At 41.6% G+C, this 22,844-nt stretch overlaps 2 protein-coding genes across 4 annotated transcripts in view; one reads left to right on the top strand and one right to left on the bottom strand.

Annotated features, from left to right (window-relative positions):
- Positions 1–15,086, bottom strand: part of LOC124554816 (syntaxin-binding protein 5) — a 981,379-nt gene extending 966,293 nt beyond the window's left edge. For all 3 annotated transcript variants that reach the window (XM_047128475.1, XM_047128476.1, XM_047128477.1), the window contains exon 1: positions 14,876–15,086. In XM_047128475.1, coding sequence (XP_046984431.1) covers positions 14,876–14,995 — 120 coding nt within the window. In that variant the 5' untranslated portion in view covers positions 14,996–15,086. The remainder of the gene's footprint in view (positions 1–14,875) is intronic.
- A 229-nt stretch (positions 15,087–15,315) lies between these two features.
- Positions 15,316–22,844, top strand: part of LOC124555386 (oxygen-dependent coproporphyrinogen-III oxidase) — an 86,141-nt gene continuing 78,612 nt past the window's right edge. Inside the window, exon 1 of the mRNA XM_047129280.1 lies at positions 15,316–15,525. Within this exon, the coding sequence (XP_046985236.1) occupies positions 15,434–15,525 (92 nt within the window). The 5' untranslated portion in view covers positions 15,316–15,433. The remainder of the gene's footprint in view (positions 15,526–22,844) is intronic.

Raw genomic sequence — 22,844 nt, 5'->3', positions numbered from 1 at the left:
GTCCTACCAACCGATCCGCTCTACTGGTCAAGTTGTGCCACAAGCTTTTCTTCTCTCCAATCCTATTCAATACTTCCTCATTAGTTATGTGATCTACCCATCTAATCTTCAGCATTCTTCTGTAGCACCACATTTCGAAAGCTTCTATTGTCTTCTTGTCCAAACTATTTACCGTCCATGTTTCACTTCCATACATGGCTACACTCCATACAAATACTTTCAGAAATGACTTCCCGACACTTAAATCTATGCTCGATGTTAACAAATTTCTCTTCTTCAGAAACGCTTTCCTTGCCATTGCCGGTCTACATTTTATATCCTCTCTACTTCGACCATCATCAGTTATTTTGCTCCCCAAATAGCAAAACTCCTTTACTACTTTAAGTGTCTCATTTCCTAATCTAATACCCTCAACATCACCCAACTTAATTCGACTACATTCCATTATACTCGTTTTGCTTTTGTTGATGTTCATCTCATATCCTCCCTTCAAGACACTGTCAATTCCGTTCAACTGCTCTTCCAAGTCCTTTGCTGTCTCTGACAGAATTACAATGTCATCGGCGAACCTCAAAGTTTTTATTTCTTCTCCATGGATTTTAATACCTACTCCGAATTTTTCTTTTGTTTCCTTTACTGCTTGCTCAATATACAGATTGAATAACACCGGGGAGAGGCTACAACCCTGTCTTACTCCCTTCCCAACCACTGCTTCCCTTTCATGTCCCTCGACTCTTACAACTGCCATCTGGTTTCTGTACAAATTGTAAATAGCCTTTCGCTCCCTGTATTTTACCCCTGCCACCTTTAGAATTTGAAAGAGAGTATTCCAATCAACATTGTCAAAAGCTTACTCTAAGTCTACAAATGCTAGAAACGTAGGTTTGCCTTTCCTTAATCTTTCTTCTAAGATAAGTCGTAAGGTCAGTATTGCCTCACGTGTTCCAGTATTTCTACGGAATCCAAACTGATCTTCCCCGAGGTCGGCTTCTACTAGTTTTTCCATTCGTCTGTAAAGAATTCGTGTTAGTATTTTGCAGCTGTGGCTTATTAAACTGATTGTTCGGTAATTTTCACATCTGTCAACACCTGCTTTCTTTGGGATTGGAATTATTATATTCTTCTTGAAGTCTGAGGGTATTTCGCCTGTCTCATACATCTTGCTCACCAGATGGTAGAGTTTTGTCAGGACTGGCTCTCCCAAGACTGTCAGTAGTTCTAATGGAATGTTGTCTACTCCCGGGGCCTTGTTTCGACTCAGGTCTTTCAGTGCTCTGTCAAACTCTTCACGCAGTATCGTATCTCCCATTTCATCTTCATCTACACCCTCTTTCATTTCCATAATATTGTCCTCAAGTACATCGTCCTTGTATAGACGCTCTATATACTCCTTCCACCTTTCTGCTTTCCCTTCTTTGCTTAGAACTGGGTTTCAATCTGAACTCTTGATGTTCATACAAATGGTTCTCTTATCTCCAAAGGTCTCTTTAATTTTCCTGTAGGCTGTATCTATCTTACCCCTAGTGAGATAAGCCTCTACATCCTTACATTTGTCCTCTAGCCATTCCTGCTTAGCCATTTTGCACTTCCTGTCGATCTCGTTTTTGAGACGTTTGTATTCCTTTTTGCCTGCTTCATTTACTGCATTTTTATATTTTCTCCTTTCATCAATTAAATTCAATATTTCTTCTGTTACCCAAGGATTTCTACAATCCCTCGCCTTTTTACCTACTTGATCCTCTGCTGCCTTCACTATTTCATCCCTCAAAGCTACCCATTCTTCTTCTATTGTATTTCTTTCCCCCGTTCCTGTCAATTGTTCCCTTATGCTCTCCCTGAAACTCTGTACAACCTCTGGTTCTTTCAGTTTATCCAGGTCCCATCTCCTTAAATTCCCACCTTCTTGCAGTTTCTTCAGTTTTAATCTACAGGTCATAACCAATACATTGTGGTCAGAGTCCACATCTGCCCCTGGAAATGTCTTACAATTTAAAACCTGGTTCCTAAATCTCTGTCTTACCATTATATAATCTATCTGATACCTTTTAGTATCTCCAGGGTTCTTCCATGTATACAACCTTCTATCATGATTCTTAAACCAAGTGTTAGCTATGATTAAGTTGTGCTCTGTGCACAATTCTACCAGGCGGCTTCCTCTTTCATTTCTTAGCCCCAATCCATATTCACCTACTATGTTTCCTTCTCTCCCTTTTCCTACACTCGAATTCCAGTCACCCATGACTATTAAATTTTCGTCTCCCTTCACTATCTGAATAATTTCTTTTATTTCATCATACATTTCTCCAATTTCTTCGTCATCTGCAGAGCTAGTTGGCATATAAACTTGTACTACTGTAGTAGGTGTGGGCTTCGTATCTATCTTGGCCACAATAATGCGTTCACTATGCTGTTTGTAGTAGCTTACCCGCATTCCTATTTTCCTATTTATTATTAAACCTAGTCCTGCATTACCCCTATTTGACTTTGTGTTTATAACCCTGTAGTCATCTGACCAGAAGTCTTGTTCCTCCTGCCACCGAACTTCACTAATTCCCACTATATCTAACTTTAACCTATCCATTTCCCTTTTTAAATTTTCTAACCTACCTGCCCGATTAAGGGATCTGACATTCCACGCTCCGATCCGTAGAACGCCAGTTTTCTTTCTCCTGATAACGACATCCTCTTGAGTAGTCCCCGCCCGGAGATCCGAATGGGGGACTATTTTACCTCCGGAGTATTTTACCCAAGAGGACGCCATCATCATTTAATCATACAGTAAAGCTGCATGCCCTCGAGAAAATTACGGCCGTAGTTTCCCCTTGCTTTCAGCCGTTCGCAGTACCAGCACAGCAAGGCCGTTTTGGTTATTGTTACAAGGCCAAATCAGTCAATCATCCAGACTGTTGCCCTTGCAACTACTGAAAAGGCTGCTGCCCCTCTTCAGGAACCACATGTTTGTCTGGCCTCTCAGCAGATACCCCTCCGTTGTGGTTGCACCTACGGTACGGCTATCTGTATCGCTGAGGCACGCAAGCCTCCCCACCAACGGCAAGGTCCATGGTTCATGGGGGGGCCTTTCCCATAGCAAGTGAAAAACACTGATTAGGTAAAAAACATTACGAACCCTACCCACCGCGAGAAAAATCCACGTTTTCTCACTAGCTTTACCCACACTGTATGTGCTATAGAGCATTACTAGTGTACAGGTTATGAGATGGTTCGGATCTGCATTCCGGAGAGTCTTGCACGGGTGCGTTTTGACATAATTGAGGTCACGTAACACCTCACAAAATTGTTCTGGTTGTGCGACTTTGTTGACATGGCGCATCTCTTTTTTGTAGCATATTTACGTCTGCTGTTACCACCGCAGGTATGCTTCTTTCCTTGAAATGGAAAGAAAGTCTGAATATGGAAGCTGTATAATTAGTGGCTCTCCTTCTAAGATAAAGGCCAGATTGACAAAGACCAGATTGTGATGACCCGGCAGTGGGGAAACGGCGCAGCCTGTCGGCTGTTGGCAAATATGGGAAGTCATTGGACAGCGCAATTATGGATATACGATTTGGTGTTGGATGTCAACCCCTCATCACAGAACGTGGAGATCGGAGTTTTTGCCTGCTCAGTAAAGTGGGATAGTGGTATCTGTGGCTGACCTGGCGACAGAGTACAAGGTTGGTGCAGGCCCAAGTGATTCAGGCGACATCTTTCGGCGCCAACCGTTGAACGTAAGGCTCCACAGAAGACGACACACACGTGTTTCCAAGATAACCCAACGACATCGCCAACTACTTTTCCAGTGGGCACTAAGTCATCGAGATTGGACCGTGGATCAATGGAGACGTGTCATCTGACTGGATGAATCACGTTTCTTGTTACACCAGACCGATGGTCGTGTCCAGCTACACCGTCATCCAGGCGAACGACTGTTCGAAAAACGCGGCGTGCCACAGACGTAGATCGGTGGGGACAGTATTATGCTATGTGGAACATTCATTTGGGCTTTCATGGGACCTGTGGTAGTAGTCTGAAGTGCCATGACAGCTGTGGATTACGTGAAATTTATTGCAGAGTTCCTGCATCCCTCCATGTCTGATGCCATCCCAATGGTTATGCCATCTTCCAGCATGGCAATTTTCCGTGTCAAGAGGCCAGTATCTTTTTACCAGTGGTTTGAGAAGCGTAACAGCGAACTTACGCTGGCGCTTTGGCCACCAAATTCGTCTGATCTGAATCCAATGGGGCACGTCTGAGAAGCTATTTGGCGCCAGATCACAGCCAACTAACCATCGTCTCAGTTTACACGAATTGCGTGACCTGTGCGTAGACTTTTGATGCCAATACCTCAGGAAACCTACCAAGAACTTATCGAAACCATGCCGTGGAGAATCGCTGCTGTATTGTGTTCCGAGAGTGAACCATCCCGCTAGTAAGCAGGAGGTCATAATATCTGTTTCATTAGAGTAAATTAATGTAAAATTCACATCAAGGATGACCTGTCACCTGTGTCCGTCTCAGCCAGTTTCCGATCCAATGGTGCGAAGCCTCACTCACTGGATACAACACATGACCATCTAAAATGTGAGGTCGTAATGAGGTCATACAGATAGGGCGCCAGATGGATCTTGCCCGTGGGATCAGGCATCGTTCTGGTAAATGAACAGTTTTCATCTGCTCCGACTAATATAGCGCTCCACCCCCATCGTCTACACGAGATGGAAAGGATTGTCGATGCCTACAATCACTGTTTTTACAACAACCACACTACTGTCCCCAATCGTCAGAAGTGTTCATTTTTCCCACGTGCTATTAGAGTGTGGAATGTTAGACCAACAGTCTAAAGGTTGTTCGAAGAACCCTCTGACAAGCGTTTCAGTGTGAATTGCGGAGTATTCCTGTGGATGTGGAAGTATTTCAGCACTGAGGATTTTTCCAGAATGAGATTTTCACTCTGCAGCGGAGTGTGCGCTGATATGAAACTTCCTGGCAGATTAAAACCGTGTGCCCGACCGAGACTCGAACTCGGGACCTTTGCCTTTCGCGGGCAAGTGCTCTACCATCTGAGCTACCGAAGCACGACTCACGCCCGGTACTCACAGCTTTACTTCTGCCAGTATCTCGTCTCCTACCTTCCAAACTTTACAAAAGCTCTCCTGCGAACCTTGCAGAAGTTTCATATCAGCGCACACTCCGCTGCAGAGTGAAAAATCTCATTCTGGAAACATCCCCCAGGCTGTGGCTTAGCCATGTCTCCGCTATATCCTTTCTTTCAGGAGTGCTAGTTCTGCAAGGTTTGCAGGAGAGCTTCTGTAAAGTTTGGAAAGTAGGAGACGAGATACTGGCAGAAGTAAAGCTGTGAGTACCGGGCGTGAGTCGTGCTTCGGTAGCTCAGATGGTAGAGCACTTGCCCGCGAAAGGCAAAGGTCCCGAGTTCGAGTCTCGGTCGGGCACACAGTTTTAATCTGCCAGGAAGTTTCACTGAGGATTTTTACTACCATGTTTCCTCCTACCGTTTGAGTAATCGTTGCATCTCACATAGGTAATTCAGTTAACGTTTTGGAACATACGAGAAAAGGACTGGCCTCGGGTCATTCAAGCGGCCAATCCAGTAATCGTTTGATGTGATTCGCGGAAACATTAAATCAGGAAATTGATCTGAAGGCCGATCCTCATGAAAATAAACGCGTCATATTTTACTCGTCATGCAGAGTGCTAACACTACTTAGTCGGGAACAATTCTGTAAAAGCGGTAAAGAATCAGTATGTTTAAATCGAAGAATTTCTCTGAAAGCTCTGAAGTTATGTAACTTAATTTCTGTAAGAATGCATCACATGGAGGCTGCTTGTCTCGGGGTTGCATTGCTGCTGCCTCGTAAAGACAAGCTGGTGGCTTTGAGTCACGTTTCGGGCATCGAAAGATTTTCAATGTGCTGTTATTGAGTATATCAGAATGTAATCGATGGATACATTAGACTGCACCATTAGGTTCCACATCATCTAAGAACATTAGAACGATATTGGTAGAATGCACTGGATGCGAACTAGTTGTTAAAATCTTATTTAACGATAAAATATCCGGCGTTGGAGAGTGAGAAAGTAGGTGTAAGGTGGACACCTGATATGACTGACTTAAACAGAACACCCGTGCAAGGCACTCTGAACATGACCGACTTCGGTCTGTTCTCGTTGCAGATCAATTTGAAAACCAGGTAATTTCTACTTCGCGCCATTTCCTCGTGTAACTATAATCACGCCGTCCATGCTGTTCTTTACGCTATGACAAATTCCGATCCGACTACAAGCATGCACTTGCCTGACGTATCACGTATCGCTGTCGGTACGAAAGACTACTTTCGATGAAAGAAACTAATTTCGCTGATTCAAGATGTTAGCATCTACGGAAACTTCAGCAATCATTTATTAATTTCGGTGGAATGCTGACAAGATTTCAGAACGTACTGAACTCTAGCACTTTCCATATAGTTACTCGTTCGATTTTGAAACAGAAATTTCCACAAAACAGAATTTTTTCATTAAGCACTGATTCCATTAGAAGATGTTTCTGCGATTTCTCTAAAATATTTGCTGAATCTACCTTCATAGTTCAAGTATACAGCCTTTAACGGAGACATCGTTGCATTTCCGAAACACTTTTAGCGACTTTCTGCCAATCCTGTTTTAGCAGTACTTAGATATTGGAGTGGCTGTTTTCACATTAAAGAGCTTTTATCCTTTTTTCACCGGTGTAACCAAGACGTAATTAACGGTGCAAGTACTAATGAAATAACGTGTGTTCAAATAGTCGTCAGACATACCTGCAACGAAGAAACCAAACCAATAGCACGGAAAGTACGTATCACGGAAAAAGGAGACAGCATTTCTTAGGCTTCCGCCCCTTATCCTCAAACCATGTAACTTGACCACGATTATGAGCTAATCTTAATTCGAAGATTACTTTTTTTTTCAGCGCTACCAAATTACAAAATTTCATGTAACTCTTATTGTAAACAATTGTCTACTCGATTGCCTCAAGATCTCAGCGCTTATTTATAAAATTGTTCATTTTCAAACTGGAAAGCGACAATGTTCGGGGAGGGGAAACGGTGATTTACAGGAGACGTGGGTACCATTCACATCGTGACCTTTGTGATCTCGAGTATCCGCTGAAGTTGCAGATTATAAAGACGACAGTACATTACCAATTTCTGAAACATTCCGTAGTTGGAAGTTACTTGATCTGCTGCAGATACTAAACGGGTGAACAACTGCATGTGTCCAATTAAGGTGTTTACGACTACAGTTTACCTGTAATAACTGCGCCATAACGCTAAGCATAGTATCGCTTTTTTTATGATTGCCCTCAGAGTTTCGAAGACTCACTCAGCAGCGGCCAATTAATTCACAACAGAAGCGGAGAGCTATTCAATTTACTTTAACATTAACTCCATTTGCCAGAATTTTTCCTTGTGGAATTATGCTTTTCATTATCTACTGTAGATGTAGGCACCCCAAAACAACGAATAAGTAACATTTTATTTGTTCTGACTGGGAGCTACACATTGACGGTTGGTATACTTGAAACTTAAAGATTTTTGCTTTGAACGTGTTAAAAAATTATTACATTTGTCGTGCGTGTACAGAGTACTGTATCTTTGTTCCCAGTCAAGCAGTCTTTCACGTAAGTATTCAAGTAAGTACGAGCGTAGTCAATGTAGTATACAATCCGGATGGGCCACTGGTGGCCCGCATTTGGTTTCAATCCGGCCTGCAGAAGAAATTCCGTCTGAACCTTAAATGAACATTTTCTCAAAAACACAAGTTTTGAGGCATGGCGTGTCGGGAAAAAGAGTGCCATTCACATCAGTGCGCTACCCCAACGCTTCAGTTTTTCACTTTATGCACTAGGAGCACTGCTGTCGTGTCGTGACGAAAATGCCTTCGAACTTAAGTATGCGAACCAGGCCCGCGGCTCACCGAAGTCTGCCCATGCCTGCACACTGTGGCAACTGCTGTATGCTGTACATCGGAGCTGGTTCACACAGAATGAATCAACGTTTAGGAGTAGTTTCCTGTCGATATACAGATTATTAAAGCTACAGCGCTGATTTCGTTGACTAATGATGAGGAAGAAAATCGGCTGTAAATTTGTTGAAGGAACTATACCGAGTTTCACTGGATGTGGCTCAGCGAAACCGTGGCGTGCCTCGATGTAGATCCCTAGTCGGATCCTCCTGAGAGTGAGGCAACCATGACCCACTTGTCTACTTCGCGGGCTTCACGTTTGTCGACAGTGACCACCAATGTGCGATAGCTGACTAGAGACAGCGGCGGAATCAGGTATGGTATTATACAGAATCAACCCGGCTGTCATTTGAAGACATTCAGAAAAATGTGAAGACCAACAGTCACGGGAGGTACTAAGAAGGGGACCGCGCCTACTCATCACCGATTTCGTTCAGATTTACGGTATACGTAGGGGTTGGCCAGAAATGAAAGTGATACAAAAGGATGCTCCGGATGGCGGATAGTTTTGAAAAACATTTTTGGCCCGAGCAGGGCGAGGCGTAAGCCATTTATGTTTACAAGTAGCGGGTGACGCAATGCAAAGAGTAAAGAATGGGAAATGCGACGGTCATAGGGTTGAGCCTCTATGCGGACACACTTTATTTTCAATAATCTTTTCTGTAAGAGATAAAAGGAAACGACAACGAAAATTTGGGATTGCAAATACATTTCCAGAAGTTGACTAAGGCGTACATGAGAACTTCATATATAAAATTAGTCATTTTCATTATTTTACAATTGATTTAGGCGTCCTGGGATGATAATCATAAAAAAGGTTTAGTAGTAACTTTCTTGACATCTTGCACACATTACAAACGCAGCATTTTTACAATTACATGGTGATTTCGAAGGTTCTATAGAAAAATAAACTTTGTTTACATTCATAAAAGGTTCTCTCTCCCTCATCGAATACTGTAGCCGTGAACCGTGCGTAATGCATCATTTCTGCTAATATTGGCAGTGGAATGTATTTTGAGGCAGTCTTCTCAGGATGTGATTTCTTTTTCGCTCTCGATGAGATAAAATCACTTGTGAAGCTTTTTGATCTAATTCTATACCTGAAGATAAAAAAAGGCATCGCAGAGGCGCACTAGCGCGTGCCGTTGGGAGGGCATCTGTTTGTTGCTGCATGATGGCAATTCTTTGTCATTTTGAAAAATTTCGTCATGAAATTGTCGATTTGATTCTAACCCCCACGAGTCAGTCAGCTGAAGAAATCTGTTCAGCTGCACATAAGGTTTCATCACATAAGTCAAAATTTCTGCACGAGGTTGTTCCGAGTTTTCAAGATTTTGATGAAGTAAAGATGACATTCCTGTATTTTGCCAAATGCTCATCCACCAAAATTTTTCTTTGCTTATCCTTCTCAAGCCTTTTACGAAAATTTTAATACATACAAAATACTGAGCATTATTCGCTTTATTTGCAGAGTAAGTTGGCTCTGAGCACTATGCGACTTAACTTCTGAGGTCATCAGTCGCCTAGGACTTAGAACTAATTAAACCTAACTAACCTAAGGACATCACACACATCCATGCCCGAGGCAGGATTCGAACCTGCGACCGTAGCGGTTACGCGGTTCCAGACTGAAGCGCCTTTAACCGCACGGCCGCACCGGACGGCTGCAGAGTAAGTAAAATAAAATTACGAACGTTTCCCCAAAGGGACTTGATCCCATTACCTTTGGATTGCCGTTCTTACCCGATTCGCTGCGCCAACCGCTGCCTAGGAAATGGAAAGTATGCTAACACATAAGGCTCATGCCTCGCTCCATCGCTGGCCGGAGTGGCCGAGCGGTTCTACGCGCTACGGTCTGGAACCGCGCCACCGCTACGGCCGCAGGTTCGAATCCTGCCTCGGGCATGGATGTGTGTGATGTCCTTAGGTTAGTTAGCTTTAAGTAGTTCTAAGTTCCATGGGACTGATGACCTCAGCAGTTAAGTCCCATAGTGCTCAGAGTCATTTGAACCAGTTTGAACCTCGCTCCATCTGCGCCAATTTTATTTTGATTTTGTTTTCCCTAAACGCTAGGCCATCTGGAGCTTCCACTTCTGGTCAAGTCCTGCACATATCAGAAATTCGGATAAAATCGGTGATGACGAGTTGGTGCAGAAATTCATAGCACAACTTCAGGGGAGAGGGCCCAGAATATTATAAGATCATAAATCTAGAACGAACGAAGGAAGGGAGATTAGGGTTTAACATCCCGTCGACGAGGAGTTCATTAAACGCGGATCACACGCTCTAGGATTGAGGAAGGCAATCAGCCATGTCCGTTAGGAAAGAACCACCCAGACATTTGCCCTAAGCGATTTAGGGAAACTATAAAACACCTAAATCTGGAGAACTGGACGGAGAATTCTCGAATGCTAGCCGAGTGGCTTAATCACTGCGTATAGAAATTTCGTTCATATAGAAATAGGCGAGTTTTTGAGCAATAATATAGATAGTATATAACATTAGCACTCTTGCTGTCTATGTCTTTTTTGAGAATAGTGAGAAAAGTATGGAAGTGTAATTACACCTCCTCAGAAGTAATTCGCGGGAGTTTGTGTCAAAACAGCTAGTAAATAGATCACTATTCAGAGAGGAAAACATTGTCGTTTCTGGCGGAACGTGTTTTCCTGTCGAAGTAGCAGCCTACTTGTTCTTTCGTCTCATATTGTATTAGTGTTGCTTATGAATAGATTGTCGCGAGATGGTAATAAGACCGCATTGGAGGCACCAGAAGTGTGTATCTTGTAGCAGTTTGAAAATTTCCGAAATAAGTACGACGACTCCGGCGATTCGATTGCCTCGTTCTGATTTTTCATCTTACCGATGAAGGTGGTCATTGGTGCATACCTTTTCCATCATCTGCATGGTGTAATTTGCACGTGGGGATCCGGTTGGTTGGTTGTTGTGGGGAAGGAGACCAAACAGCGAGGTCATTGGTCTCATCGGATTAGGGAACGATGGGGAAGGAAGTCGGCCGTGCCCTTTGAAAGGAACCATCCCGGCATTGACCTGGAGCGATTTAGGGAAATCACGTGGGGATCCGGGTAACCGTCGTAATGAAACATGCTTATGAAATGAGACCGTACTTGCACCACGTATATATAGTAAATTATGAGTAGCAACTTTTACGCAAGATGTTCGGGCGGTCTACACATCTATATGACATGACACACAGCGAGGAATTCCCGAAAAACAGAATAGGTGCACCTCGAGGAACGACTTTACATCTAAAAATATAAGGATTAGCGTAAACTTTTTTCCTTCGATTCTGATGGTAGGAACATTGCGAATGGTGGATGCTGCAGAACTCTACGCACTTGCTGTACGTCAGTTACGGCAATAGTAGTGTAGATTGGCTTTCCGTCTTTATTTATTTAAAACAAATCGTAGAATGTAGTGTACGAAGAGAAGTGTAATCTCGTGAAATACATACGTTTCAACATTCAAACAGGTCAGTTAAGCATTCCAAGTTTTCTACGAGCTGTATTTAGACATTCGTTCTTCATACACTGCGCCCGCTTCTTACTCTAGTGGACAAACCAACTCTCGGTTCGGACCATTAGGCGAGGCTTCGTTTTTCAAGTGAAAGCTAAATATGATACCTCCTACTCATCCTTCACTGTCGCGAAGCAAACGGTTAATGTCGAAAGTTGAAAAGTATTGCGTAACGTCTAAGGCAACATGGCGTTTCCGAATCATACAATAATATTCTTTCGTGGTTCACAGCGTATAAAACCAGCGAAACTCAGTATCTCTTCAACGATACTATGGTCGACAACTTCCAGGACAACCATCTGATATGGACATATTCACTTCTCGTCTCCAAAAGACTGCTTTACCACCAACAGCCGTTCCCAGCGATGCACCATCCACATACCTCGTCAACAGTTTTGTCAACTGCTTTGTTCGAAGGACATGTACGAAATGGTTTCCACTTCATCGCACCGTCAAGGAGTATCGCACTCCTTACGTTGGCCAAATTCTTGCATTAGTAATTCTAATTTTACCTTAACTCTGAATCCATATCACAACGCCCAAGTGAAGTAAAACAGTTATTATCGCTCTGGAGTCGCATTCAGGATATGCAAACGTTTAAATCTCCGTCTGGTTATTCAGATACAGTTTTTCGCGGTTTCTCTAACTCCATGCGAATCATCAGAATAGTTCTTTTGGAAAGTCTATAGCAGATTTCCTACCCAATCGCGTGAGATCTGAGCTTGTGATTAATCCCTTAGGTCTTTGTCACCCGGAAACTTAACCTTAGTATTTCTTTCGTTGAAACTGCAATGCTTGCCGGAAGTGAATGTGGCTTTGACATAATTTGGAAATTTAAAACACGCGATAGTACTATAAGCAGGAATCCTACCACCTGGTTTGATACCCAATTAATTGACACAGGGAATTCTGTAGCTTTTGAAAATACTTGGAGACTCGCTTGCATAGTCACCGCATGGGACTGGGGTCTGTCATCTTCTGCGTCGACTGTCACAGCATGCCAAATGTGATTTATTCGGTAACCGGACTGAACCGGAACCGATCTCTGAAAGTGTCTTAAGGAAACTAGCTCCATAAGAAAATCTTAACACACCGATCATATAATGACGCAGCTCTGCAACAGAAGTAACAATTTGATCGCATGGAAAACTATTTTCCGAAACACACACACACACACACACACACACACACACACACACACAGAGAGAGAGAGAGAGAGAGAGAGAGAGAGAGAGAGAGAGAGAGATTTTACTTTCTGATGACGATTCACTTTACTTTGGATGATGGTGCATGGGCTCAAGTAAATGTTCCATGCACAGTCAATACATCTCTTAGTGTCAATATCGGCACCCTGATTGTAACCAGAACAAAGCAATCGAATCGAGGGAGGCGCTGCACACATTTCGAAAAATTCTCTAATTGCTCCAAGAGACATTTCTGCAGTCTCCAACGCGTCTTATTACCATCTCGCGATCCAGATACTCACGACAATACATTCATAAGCAACACTAATGAGACAACAAGTAGAGTATGGTTTCCATCGAAAGAATCATCTGAGTCTACGTAAAATCGTATTGTGTGCAGTTGATCATGTAGCACAAGCAATATTTCTGTTTACGATTAACAGAATTTATCATCTCATTATTGTACTAATTTTCGACTATTGTGACATTGTCAATGCATCTATTTGTAGCACGCTTCGGATCATCCAAAACCTGTGACGCTCATTGCCGATCTTTTCTCATTTTCTCTGTGTGTTCTTGTTTATTCCCTTTCAATGGATACCGTTTGTTTGATGAAGATCACCCGTCTACATTCTTCGTGTCTAGCCCATAAGTAATCCTGTATGCAACTGAAAGTACCAATGGGTAAGATTTTTTCATGTCTTATTTTCCATTAGGTCAAGAACCGGCCCAAAGCGCGAATATACTTCATCCAGCGGTTATTGGTATCATATTTCTTCTTTTTTCTAAGTTTGGCGAATGGTGCTTCCACGGCAGTCTCCCTGGGCGGTAAAAAAGAATGATCACTCTAGATTTTATTGCTTGAAAGAACAAATTCCGAAAAAAGTATACCTCCGCAAAGAACACGGATCATTATTCATTTCACAGTTTAGTAGTATTTACAGTAATAAAATCTTGATAAAAAAGTATCCTCAAAGTTGTCAGTGATTTTCCAGGACATAAATGGTCGTATGCAACCAAAGTTTAGTTGCATTATTCTTCTACCAATGTTAAAAGCACCGGGCTTCTTTTATCATCATTTCGAGCGATCTGAGGCTGACGCTAATTATGAATCTGGATTTATCACAACAATAACTGCAACCGATGAGCCACACTTACGTGATAATGAATTTTTGGAAAATGAATTACAAAAAGATTGTATCATTAGTAGCTAAGTTTGCGTGGGAGTTTCCTAATTACGATGGCATTAACTTGCACATTTTTTTGACCTTACCATGACAGTATGCTTAGCAGCAAACTTAATTTCATTCTTCGAACATAGTTATTATATTGAAAGAGATTTTTAAAAACAGTTACTGTTCGTTGGCGCAACCGTGAAAAACTATAGAGTTTTCCTGCCTCGGCCCTGGAAAAAGAAAAACCTTGATCAACCCATAGGTACTGCTGACACAGCTAATAATGGTTTTCACATAAACAATGCTTTGGCGCGTACGCTCGCTCAGGTGGCGTACGGTCAACGTAGGTTATTGTATGTAGCATCAAAGTAACTTTTGGTCGTTAATAGTCAATTCTGAAGTCCATGGAATAAGCTGAAGCCCATTTTTCCTGTAGCAAAATTATAATGAGAGTATACAAAAACAAATTGTTTACAGATATGCGTAAAGTGACACCATGTCTAGCAAAAGTTATCAAAACATCAGCGCAACCACATTCAATAATGGATATAGTGAATCGAACCGGTGCGAAATTGCTTTTGGCGGACAATTTTTGCATTGTTGGCGACATTACTATGACACTCATCTAAATACAAGGAGAAATGTGACACATGCAATAATTTAACACTATCTAGAACCTGTTGCGGCAGATGAATTCAATAGCATGTATCGCGCACCATGTGATTTTAAAATTCATGAGACATGTGAAGCAGGTTCCAGACTACAGACAGATAATGCAGAATAAAGATTGACAGCACTATAAGACAGTGGTTTCAAAGCGTCAGTAATATACTTAATTAACACGTGCCCTTTATCCAGCTTTTCAATGATTATTATAATTAGTGTTTACTTTGCAAATGTCAACCTAACCATACTGCAATGACATATAAACATGGCGCGCCACGGCAGTCATACAGTTACCTTTGCAACTTGAAAATTATCAGGTCGTAGTGTTTCCACAATTTCTTGGTCAGCTCTAGTCTGCTGGCTAACTGACGACCGAAATCCATCCAACACGCCCTTGAAGGTGAACTTCTTCATTTCGAAAACACAGAGTCACAGATCCCCATTTAATTAGCGCAGCTTCATAGCTACTGCCGGCCCGTCACCACATTCCACAATACGAAACTCGTCTGCTAGTCGCAAATATGACTGCAGCGAGGAACGCTGGGTAATCCCGGGGAGTTGGCAAAACGTACTATGATAGTCGGCTACAGTCTTACGTATTCAACAGTGAGTTAATTTTAGTACTACAAAGAGCTTAGTACAATATTTAATTGTGTATTAATTATTTTTACTGAAGATAATCCTAAATACAGTAACTGCAGATATTGTTTTGATGCGCGGCAATGCGGTTTTGCTTATCAAGATCAATACAAACCGACTTCCTCTGCCGGTATCAGCTGACAGATTAGCTTGTTTACAGGAGGTTAGAAGTAGTTCTTTTCAAAAAGAAGAAGACAGTTCCACAAACCAGAAATGTCTGTCAGAACGTGGCTTAATAAACTGAAAAGCTTCAGTTCGCCGTCAGTGTTTAGAGAGACTGCCACAGGCAAAAAGAAGTCTTACAGGTTAGTAGAACACCTGTTTGCAACCACGTGTGGTTATGTTTCTATTCCATGGTGTCGCGTCAGGATGATTCAGCAAAACGTTTATGTAAATTTCTGCCTATAAAGGGGTACTGGAATTGTGAAGCGTTTTCCTGACCTCAATTAGAGAGGTCAGCGTAGGACAAAAGGATTTGTCGTGCAAAACATTTGTCGTATCACATTTCATACAGTGCGTCATTGGCGAGTGCACAAGCATATGACAGTTAGACGTTTTTATAAAAAAAAAAAAAAAAAAAAAAAAACATCATATACGCCTGCAAAATCTAATCATGGCTCTTCATAACACCACTATCTATTGCATTTTTGTTTGCGTGTAAAAAACAGAGTTTGCTTTAAAATTGGAATAGCTGATAAAATCAGTTCACATTCAGAAATTTGTGCATTGAGTTATTTTAACACCTTTTAACAGGAATCGAGTCGTCTCTGTTACTGAAGATTATGAACCCTAGGATCTGTAATGATTTATTCTTATCTGTACAAAAGATTTTCAGGAAAAATATAATAAACATTATGTTAAAATTATTTTGCATCGTGTTATAAATAGATATAACCTAATTTATTTGTAGGATAACTAACTTGGATAGCAGAAAAAGGACAAACGAATGTAAAAGTGATTTGAGGCTTACCACTATGTACTACTACCACCACCACCACCTCTCTCTCTCTCTCTCTCTCTCTCTCTCTCTCTCTCCTCTCCCTCTCCCTCTCCCTCTCCCTCTCCCTCTCTCCCCCCCCCTCCCCCCCCCCCTCTCCCCGTGTATGCCTGACACACACTTTCGTAAGTACCTAACTACAATAAATGCCTTATGAGTGTCACATTAACAGAGTTTGATTTGTTTGTTGTATCAGAAATATTTTCTCTTCATACACCCATTTAAATCTCCATCTTCCTGGTTGACAGCAAGACATATTAAGGTGGTGGTGAGAGAATGAAATGATTTGATGTGCTTTGTAACACAACTTGACATACTTAAGACACAGGGCATGCAATTGGGAAAACGCTCAAATCCATATAAGGCAATCTACATTTAGGTTTTCCTAAATCATTTATGAATATTCCAAGATCTTTCTTTTGAGAAAGAGATTGCCTGTTTTCTTCCCTGATCTGAGCTTGTACTTTGTCTCTCTATATCTTATTGTCAGATAAACATTAAACACTAACCTTTCTTCCACTGCATGAGGAGGTTTGAAGTGTAACATCAATGTGATTGATGCGTAATGTATAGAGTGTGGTTTGTGTGTGATGTTTAGGCAGAAGGGTGGCGCGCACGTGAGAGAGAGAGAGAGAGAGAGAGAGAGAGAGAGAGAGAGAGAGAGAGAGAAATACATAATAAACTGATTACCTCCAAGAACATTTATTTTGACTATTCATAATATTAGAAATATTAATCGAATGTAGCAGGGTAGGAAATAAATGCCAAGAGTGAAATGAAAGGATGATACCTGTTTAGTTAGTTGGAGAACTCCTATTGTAAATTTATACTGTTCTAAAAAGATGAGTAAATTTATCTGCAGAGGAGACCACCTTTAATTAATATTATTAATTGTAATATCTAGTGTACACCCTAGATTCGTGTGTTACAAAGACATACTGTGGAAGGACATCAACTCTCTAGTGAGAATTGGCTTTCAAAATTCCATATAACATTTAAATGTCAGATATATATCGTTTCCAGAGCTCATTTATATTCTGCTTCTTTCCCTATAACTACATTCCATTCCTAATAGACTTCCTAGTTGGGCTGCAATGCCAAACTCTTGTACAGTTGCATGTGTCTATATGTGCTCTGAAGAAAAATGAAAGTTTGTTAGCTGAGCTATCATGTTCCAGTTATTGTGCAGAAACTTTATCGTCTGTCCAATATATCAGCTACACAGTCCTGTCACATTAATGTGACCACCGCCTATGTTCAACATCAACGTGCAATAACCACTCACAGAATGCAGGTGGCAGCACTGGCAGTGCAACTGTTGTCGTAATGGAGAAACGGAGCAATTTATCTTACATCCGAAAGGGATGACCATTGGCTGTCAGGCCAAGGGTGCAAGCATTTCTGAAACGTCTTAAGTTTGTAAACTGTTCACATGCCGCTATGGTTAAAGTGTACTGTGCCTGGCAAAATAGCACTATCTAAAACCGGCATCGAGATAACTGTGGTGCGCCATGGGCCATAGATGACAGGGGTAAACAACAGCTGTGCAGGTGTGTACAGGCAAATAGACATGCACCTGTTGTGTAATTGACACCACAGAGGGACCAAGGGGCTACCAACAGTCTCCTCAATGACTGTTCAGTCAACATTGTTGTATGGGCCTCCGAAGCAGGCACCTTGTTCATGCAGCCATGATGGCTGATGTTCATCAGTGACAAAGGCTGGAATTTGCCTGCCAAAACCACAAATGGACATCCACTGAGTGGCTACAGGTGGCCATTTCAGATGACTCGTGTTGTATGCCCCATTGGACAGATTTTTGTGTCTATGGCCGTGCAAGAGTCGTAAGAAGGGCCCAGGCAGGAGAAAGGAGCATCATGATCTGGGGAACGTTTTTGTGGCATTCTCTGGGTGACAGTGTTATTTTGGAAGGTACAGTGGATTAACACGAATATACATTTATCTTTGGGAACCGTATCCATCCATACATGCAATTCGTTTTTCCTTGGCACAATGGCATTCACCAGCAGGAGAATGCTCTGTCACATTGCTCGCAGTGTATGTGCATGGTTTTAAGAGCACCATGATTAGTTTACCATACCCCCCTGGCCACCAAAGCCCCCAGATTTAAACGAGAATCTGTGGGATCACCTCGATCAGGCTGTTCGAGGTTTGGCTCCTCGTCGGTGAAACCTAGCACAGCTCACGACAGCACTGGAGTTGGCATGGCTCTGCATCTCTGTGAGTACCTTCCAGAATCTGATTTAATCTCTTCCTGCACATTTTGCAGCAGTCTGTGCTGGAAAAGGTGTTTATGTAGGCTTTTGTCAGGTAGTCACATTAATGTGACTGGACCTTGTAACATGGATTATGGTGTATTATTGTGAAAATACATAGTCATTCTGTATACTACCTATACCAAAGGCGGCTGGCACAGCGTCAATGCAATTGACTTACATTAGGCAGGAACAGTGCTTAAATCTCAATCCAGCCATTCAGATTGAGGTTTTCCATGGTTTCCCTAAGTCACTTGAGGTCAGTGCCACTGTGGCAGTATGGAAAGAACACAGCCTGTTTCCTTCCCCGTCATTGTCACATCTGAATTTGTGCACAGTCTCTTCTATTTGTGAATGGAAGAGTGAGTTCTTTGTTTATTTCACTCTGACTTGATTTTTTGTCACTATAAATGAGATGCTGAAAGTCTGTTCAAATTCTGTGCTAACTTAAAGTAGTAATATCTGATTATTGCAGCATTCTGACGCATTACATTCAATGGAATTAATACTTAAAGAGAATTTACACGGATTTTAATGTGAAAGGAGTGATACAACTTTAATATATGTCAGTCTTGTTATTTAGATTATGAGATTAATTTGTAAATAACATGTTTTCAGTGTCTTCCCATATTGTGTTCAGAAGTAATATTCTGAAAGCTAGGATTTTATTTACTTTTGTGTGTTTATCAGCAGCAATAGAAATTTGCCATCTCAAGATAAGTGCTGGCCAGAAATTGTGTTTCATAATTTCGAAGAATATAGTAGTACAGACATCATATGTTATTAACTGCACTGATATGATAAACCAACTATATACTGTGTACAAATTTTTTTCTGATTGTGTACATGTCCTAGCTCTACTTTAAAAAAGACTGCAAAAGACGACCAGGATATTGCTAGTGAACATGTACCTACATATACAAAAATCACTGCTTTGACAAAATCTGCTACTGTTCCATTTACACTCTTTACCTGCAGTTTGCATAGTAGCAAATACTTACTATTTCTGTGATTTATGGGTATTTAAGGAACATAGTTCTATATGAGCTGTAAAAGAGGAGGAGTTGGGGAGGGGAGCATTTTACTAGAAACATTATTTAGTAAATGGAAGCATTGCCTGCAGGGGACACAGCAATCACTGGAATCAATAAACTGATTAACTGTCACATGTTGTTCTCTTGAATAATCAATATGAAGTGATAGAATCTTAAAACTGTGGAGGAGAAACATCAAATTCAATCTGGTATGGTCTCTTTCAATCAGATCATGACAGATTCAGTGCCCAAATGGTAAAACTCAAATAAAAATGTTGACGTTCATTAAACCTTAAAATTAACAAAACCACAACCAACTGAGAAGAGGATTGATTTGGCAGCAAAACAAGTCACTATTTATCTGTGGCATTACATGTGCATACCTTTAAAATATATTTACCTGGAAAAGAGCATTGATTGTACTTGGTAAGAAAAATGTCATAGATGTTGGTTTGGACACAGCAGTGCTTTACTAGGCATGATTCTAATGGAGGTGGTATGCTGTTGCCTTCCTCCAGTAGGAGGACCTACAGTTCTACATCTACATCCATACTCCGCAAGCCACCTGGCGGTGTGTGGCGGAGGGTACCTTGAGTACCTGTATCGGTTCTCCCTTCTATTCCAGTCTCGTATTGTTAGTGGAAAGGATTGTCGGTATGCCTCTGTGTGGGCTCTAATCTCTCTGATTTTATCCTCATGGTCTCTCTGCGAGATATACGTAGGAGGGAGCAATGTACTGCTTGACTCCTTGGTGAAGGTATGTTCTCGGAACTTCAACAAAAGCCCGTACCGAGCTACTGAGCGTCTCTCCTGCAGAGTCTTCCACTGGAGTTTACCTATCATCTCCGTAACGCTTTCGTGGTTACTAAATGATCCCGAAACGAAGCGCGCTGCTCTCCGTTGGATCTTCTCTCTCTCTCTCTCTCTCTCTCTCTCTCTCTCTCTCTCTCTCTCTCTCTCTCTTCTATCAGCCCTATCTGGTACGAATCCCACACTGCTGAGCAGTATTCAAGCAGTGGGCGAACAAGCGCACTGTAACCTACTTCCTTTGTTTTTGGATTGCATTTCCTTAGGATTCTTCCAATGAATCTCAGTCTCGTGTCTGCTTTACCGACGATCAACTTTATATGATCATTCCATTTTAAATCACTCCTAATGCATACTCACAGATAATTTATGAAATTAACTGCTTACAGTTGCTGACCTGCTATATTGTAGCTAAATGATAAGGGATCTTTCTTTCTATGTATTCGCAGCACATTACACTTTTCTACATTGAGATTAAATTGCCAATCCCTGCACCATGCCTCAATTCGTGCATTTCGGTATAATGTTCCATTGTTACAATCTCTTGATATACCACAGCATCATCCGCAAAAAGCCTCAGTGAACTTCCGATGTCATCCACAAGGTCATTTATGTATATTGTGAATAGCAATGGTCCTATGACACTCCCCTGCGGCACACCTGAAATCACTCTTACTTAGGAAGACTTCTCTCCATTGAGAATGACATGCTGCGTTCTGTTATCTACAAACTCTTCAATCCAATCACACAATTGGTCTGATAGTCCATATGCTCTTACTTCGTTCATTAAACGACTGTGGGGAACTGTATCGAACACCTTGCGGAAGGCGAGAAACACGGCATCTACCTGGGAACCCTTGTCTGTGGTAATCCTTGAGTCTCTTGGACGAATAACGCGAGCTGGGTTTCACAAGATCGTCTTTTTCGAAACCCATGCTGATTCCTACAGAGTAGATTTCAAGTCTCCAGAAAAGTAATTGTACTCAAACATAATACGTGTTCCAAAGTTCTACAACGGATCGATGTTAGAGATATAGGTCTATAGTTCTGCACATCTGTTCAACGTCCCTTCTTGAAAACAGGGATGACCTGTGCCCACGCTCTTCTAGAGACGTACGGTACACCGCTGCAAGAAGGGGGGCAAGTTCCTTCGCATACTCTGTGTAAAATCGAACTTGTATCCCATCAGGCCCAGCGGCCTTTCCTCTTTAGAGCGATTTTAATTGTTTCTCTATCCCTGTGTCGTCTATTTCATTATCGACCATTTTGTCATCTGTGCGACAATCTAGAGAAGGAACTACAGTGCAGTCTTCCTCTGTGAAATAGCTTTGGAAAAAGACATTTAGTATTTCGGCCTTTAGTCTGTCATCCTCTGTTTCAGTACCATTTTGGTCACAGAGTGTCTGGACATTTTGTTTTGATCCACCTACCTCTTTGACATAAGACCGGAATTTCTTAGGATTTTCTGCCAAATCAGTACATAGAACTTTACTTTCGAATTCATTGAACGCCTCTCGCATAGCCCTCCTCACACTACATTTCGCTTCACGTAATTTTTGTTTGTCTGCAAGGCTTTGGCTATGTTTATGTTTGCTGTGAAGTTCCCTTTGCTTCCGCAGCAGTTTTCTAACTCGGTTGTTGTACCACGGTGGCTCTTTTCCATCTCTTACGATCTTGCTTGGCACATACTCATCTAACGCATATTGTACAATGGTTTTGAACTTTGTCCACTGATCCTCAACACTATCTGTACTTGAGACAAAACTTTTGTGTTGAGCCATCAGGTACTCTGAAATCTGCTTTTTGTCACTTTTGCAAAACAGAAAAATCTTCCTACCTTTTTTAATATTTCTATTTACGGCTGAAATCATTGATGCAGTAGCCACTTTATGATCGCTGATTCCCTGTTCTGCTTTAACTGTTTCAAATAGTTCGGGTCTGTTTGTCACCAGAGGGTCTAATATGTTTTCGCCACGAGTTGGTTCCCTGTTTAACTGCTCAAGGTAGTTTTCAGATAAAGCACTTAAAAAACTTTCACTGGATTCTTTGTCCCTGCCAGCCGTTATGAAAGTTTGAGTCTCCCAGTCTATATCTGGCAAATTAAAATCTCCACCCAGAACTATAACATGTTGGGGAAATCTACTCGAAATATTTTCCAAATTATCCTTCAGGTGCTCAGCCACAACAGCTGCTGAGCCAGGGGGCTTATAGAGACATCCAATTACCATGTCTGAGCCTGTTTTAACCATGACCTTTACCCAAATTATTTCACATTAGTTCACACTGAACTATGGTGAAACTTGGCATTTTTAATTTTTATTTATTTATGTATTATCTTTTTCATATTAACAACTCATTGCCTGGGGTGACAGAATCAGTAAACTTATAGGTCCAGCGAAAGACAGCTCCAAACCTTTGGATTGGTAGAGTGACACTCAGAATTGAGGCACACTGTACTGTATAAAACTCATAGCGAAAAGCTTATTTTGAGATTGTTGTTGTCTTCAGTC

The sequence above is a fragment of the Schistocerca americana genome, chromosome X, assembly GCF_021461395.2.
Source record: "Schistocerca americana isolate TAMUIC-IGC-003095 chromosome X, iqSchAmer2.1, whole genome shotgun sequence".
Taxonomy (NCBI): Eukaryota; Metazoa; Arthropoda; class Insecta; order Orthoptera; family Acrididae; genus Schistocerca; species Schistocerca americana.
The sequence above is the reverse complement of the archived record's forward strand: the minus strand, read 5'-3'. Positions and strand labels throughout refer to the sequence as shown.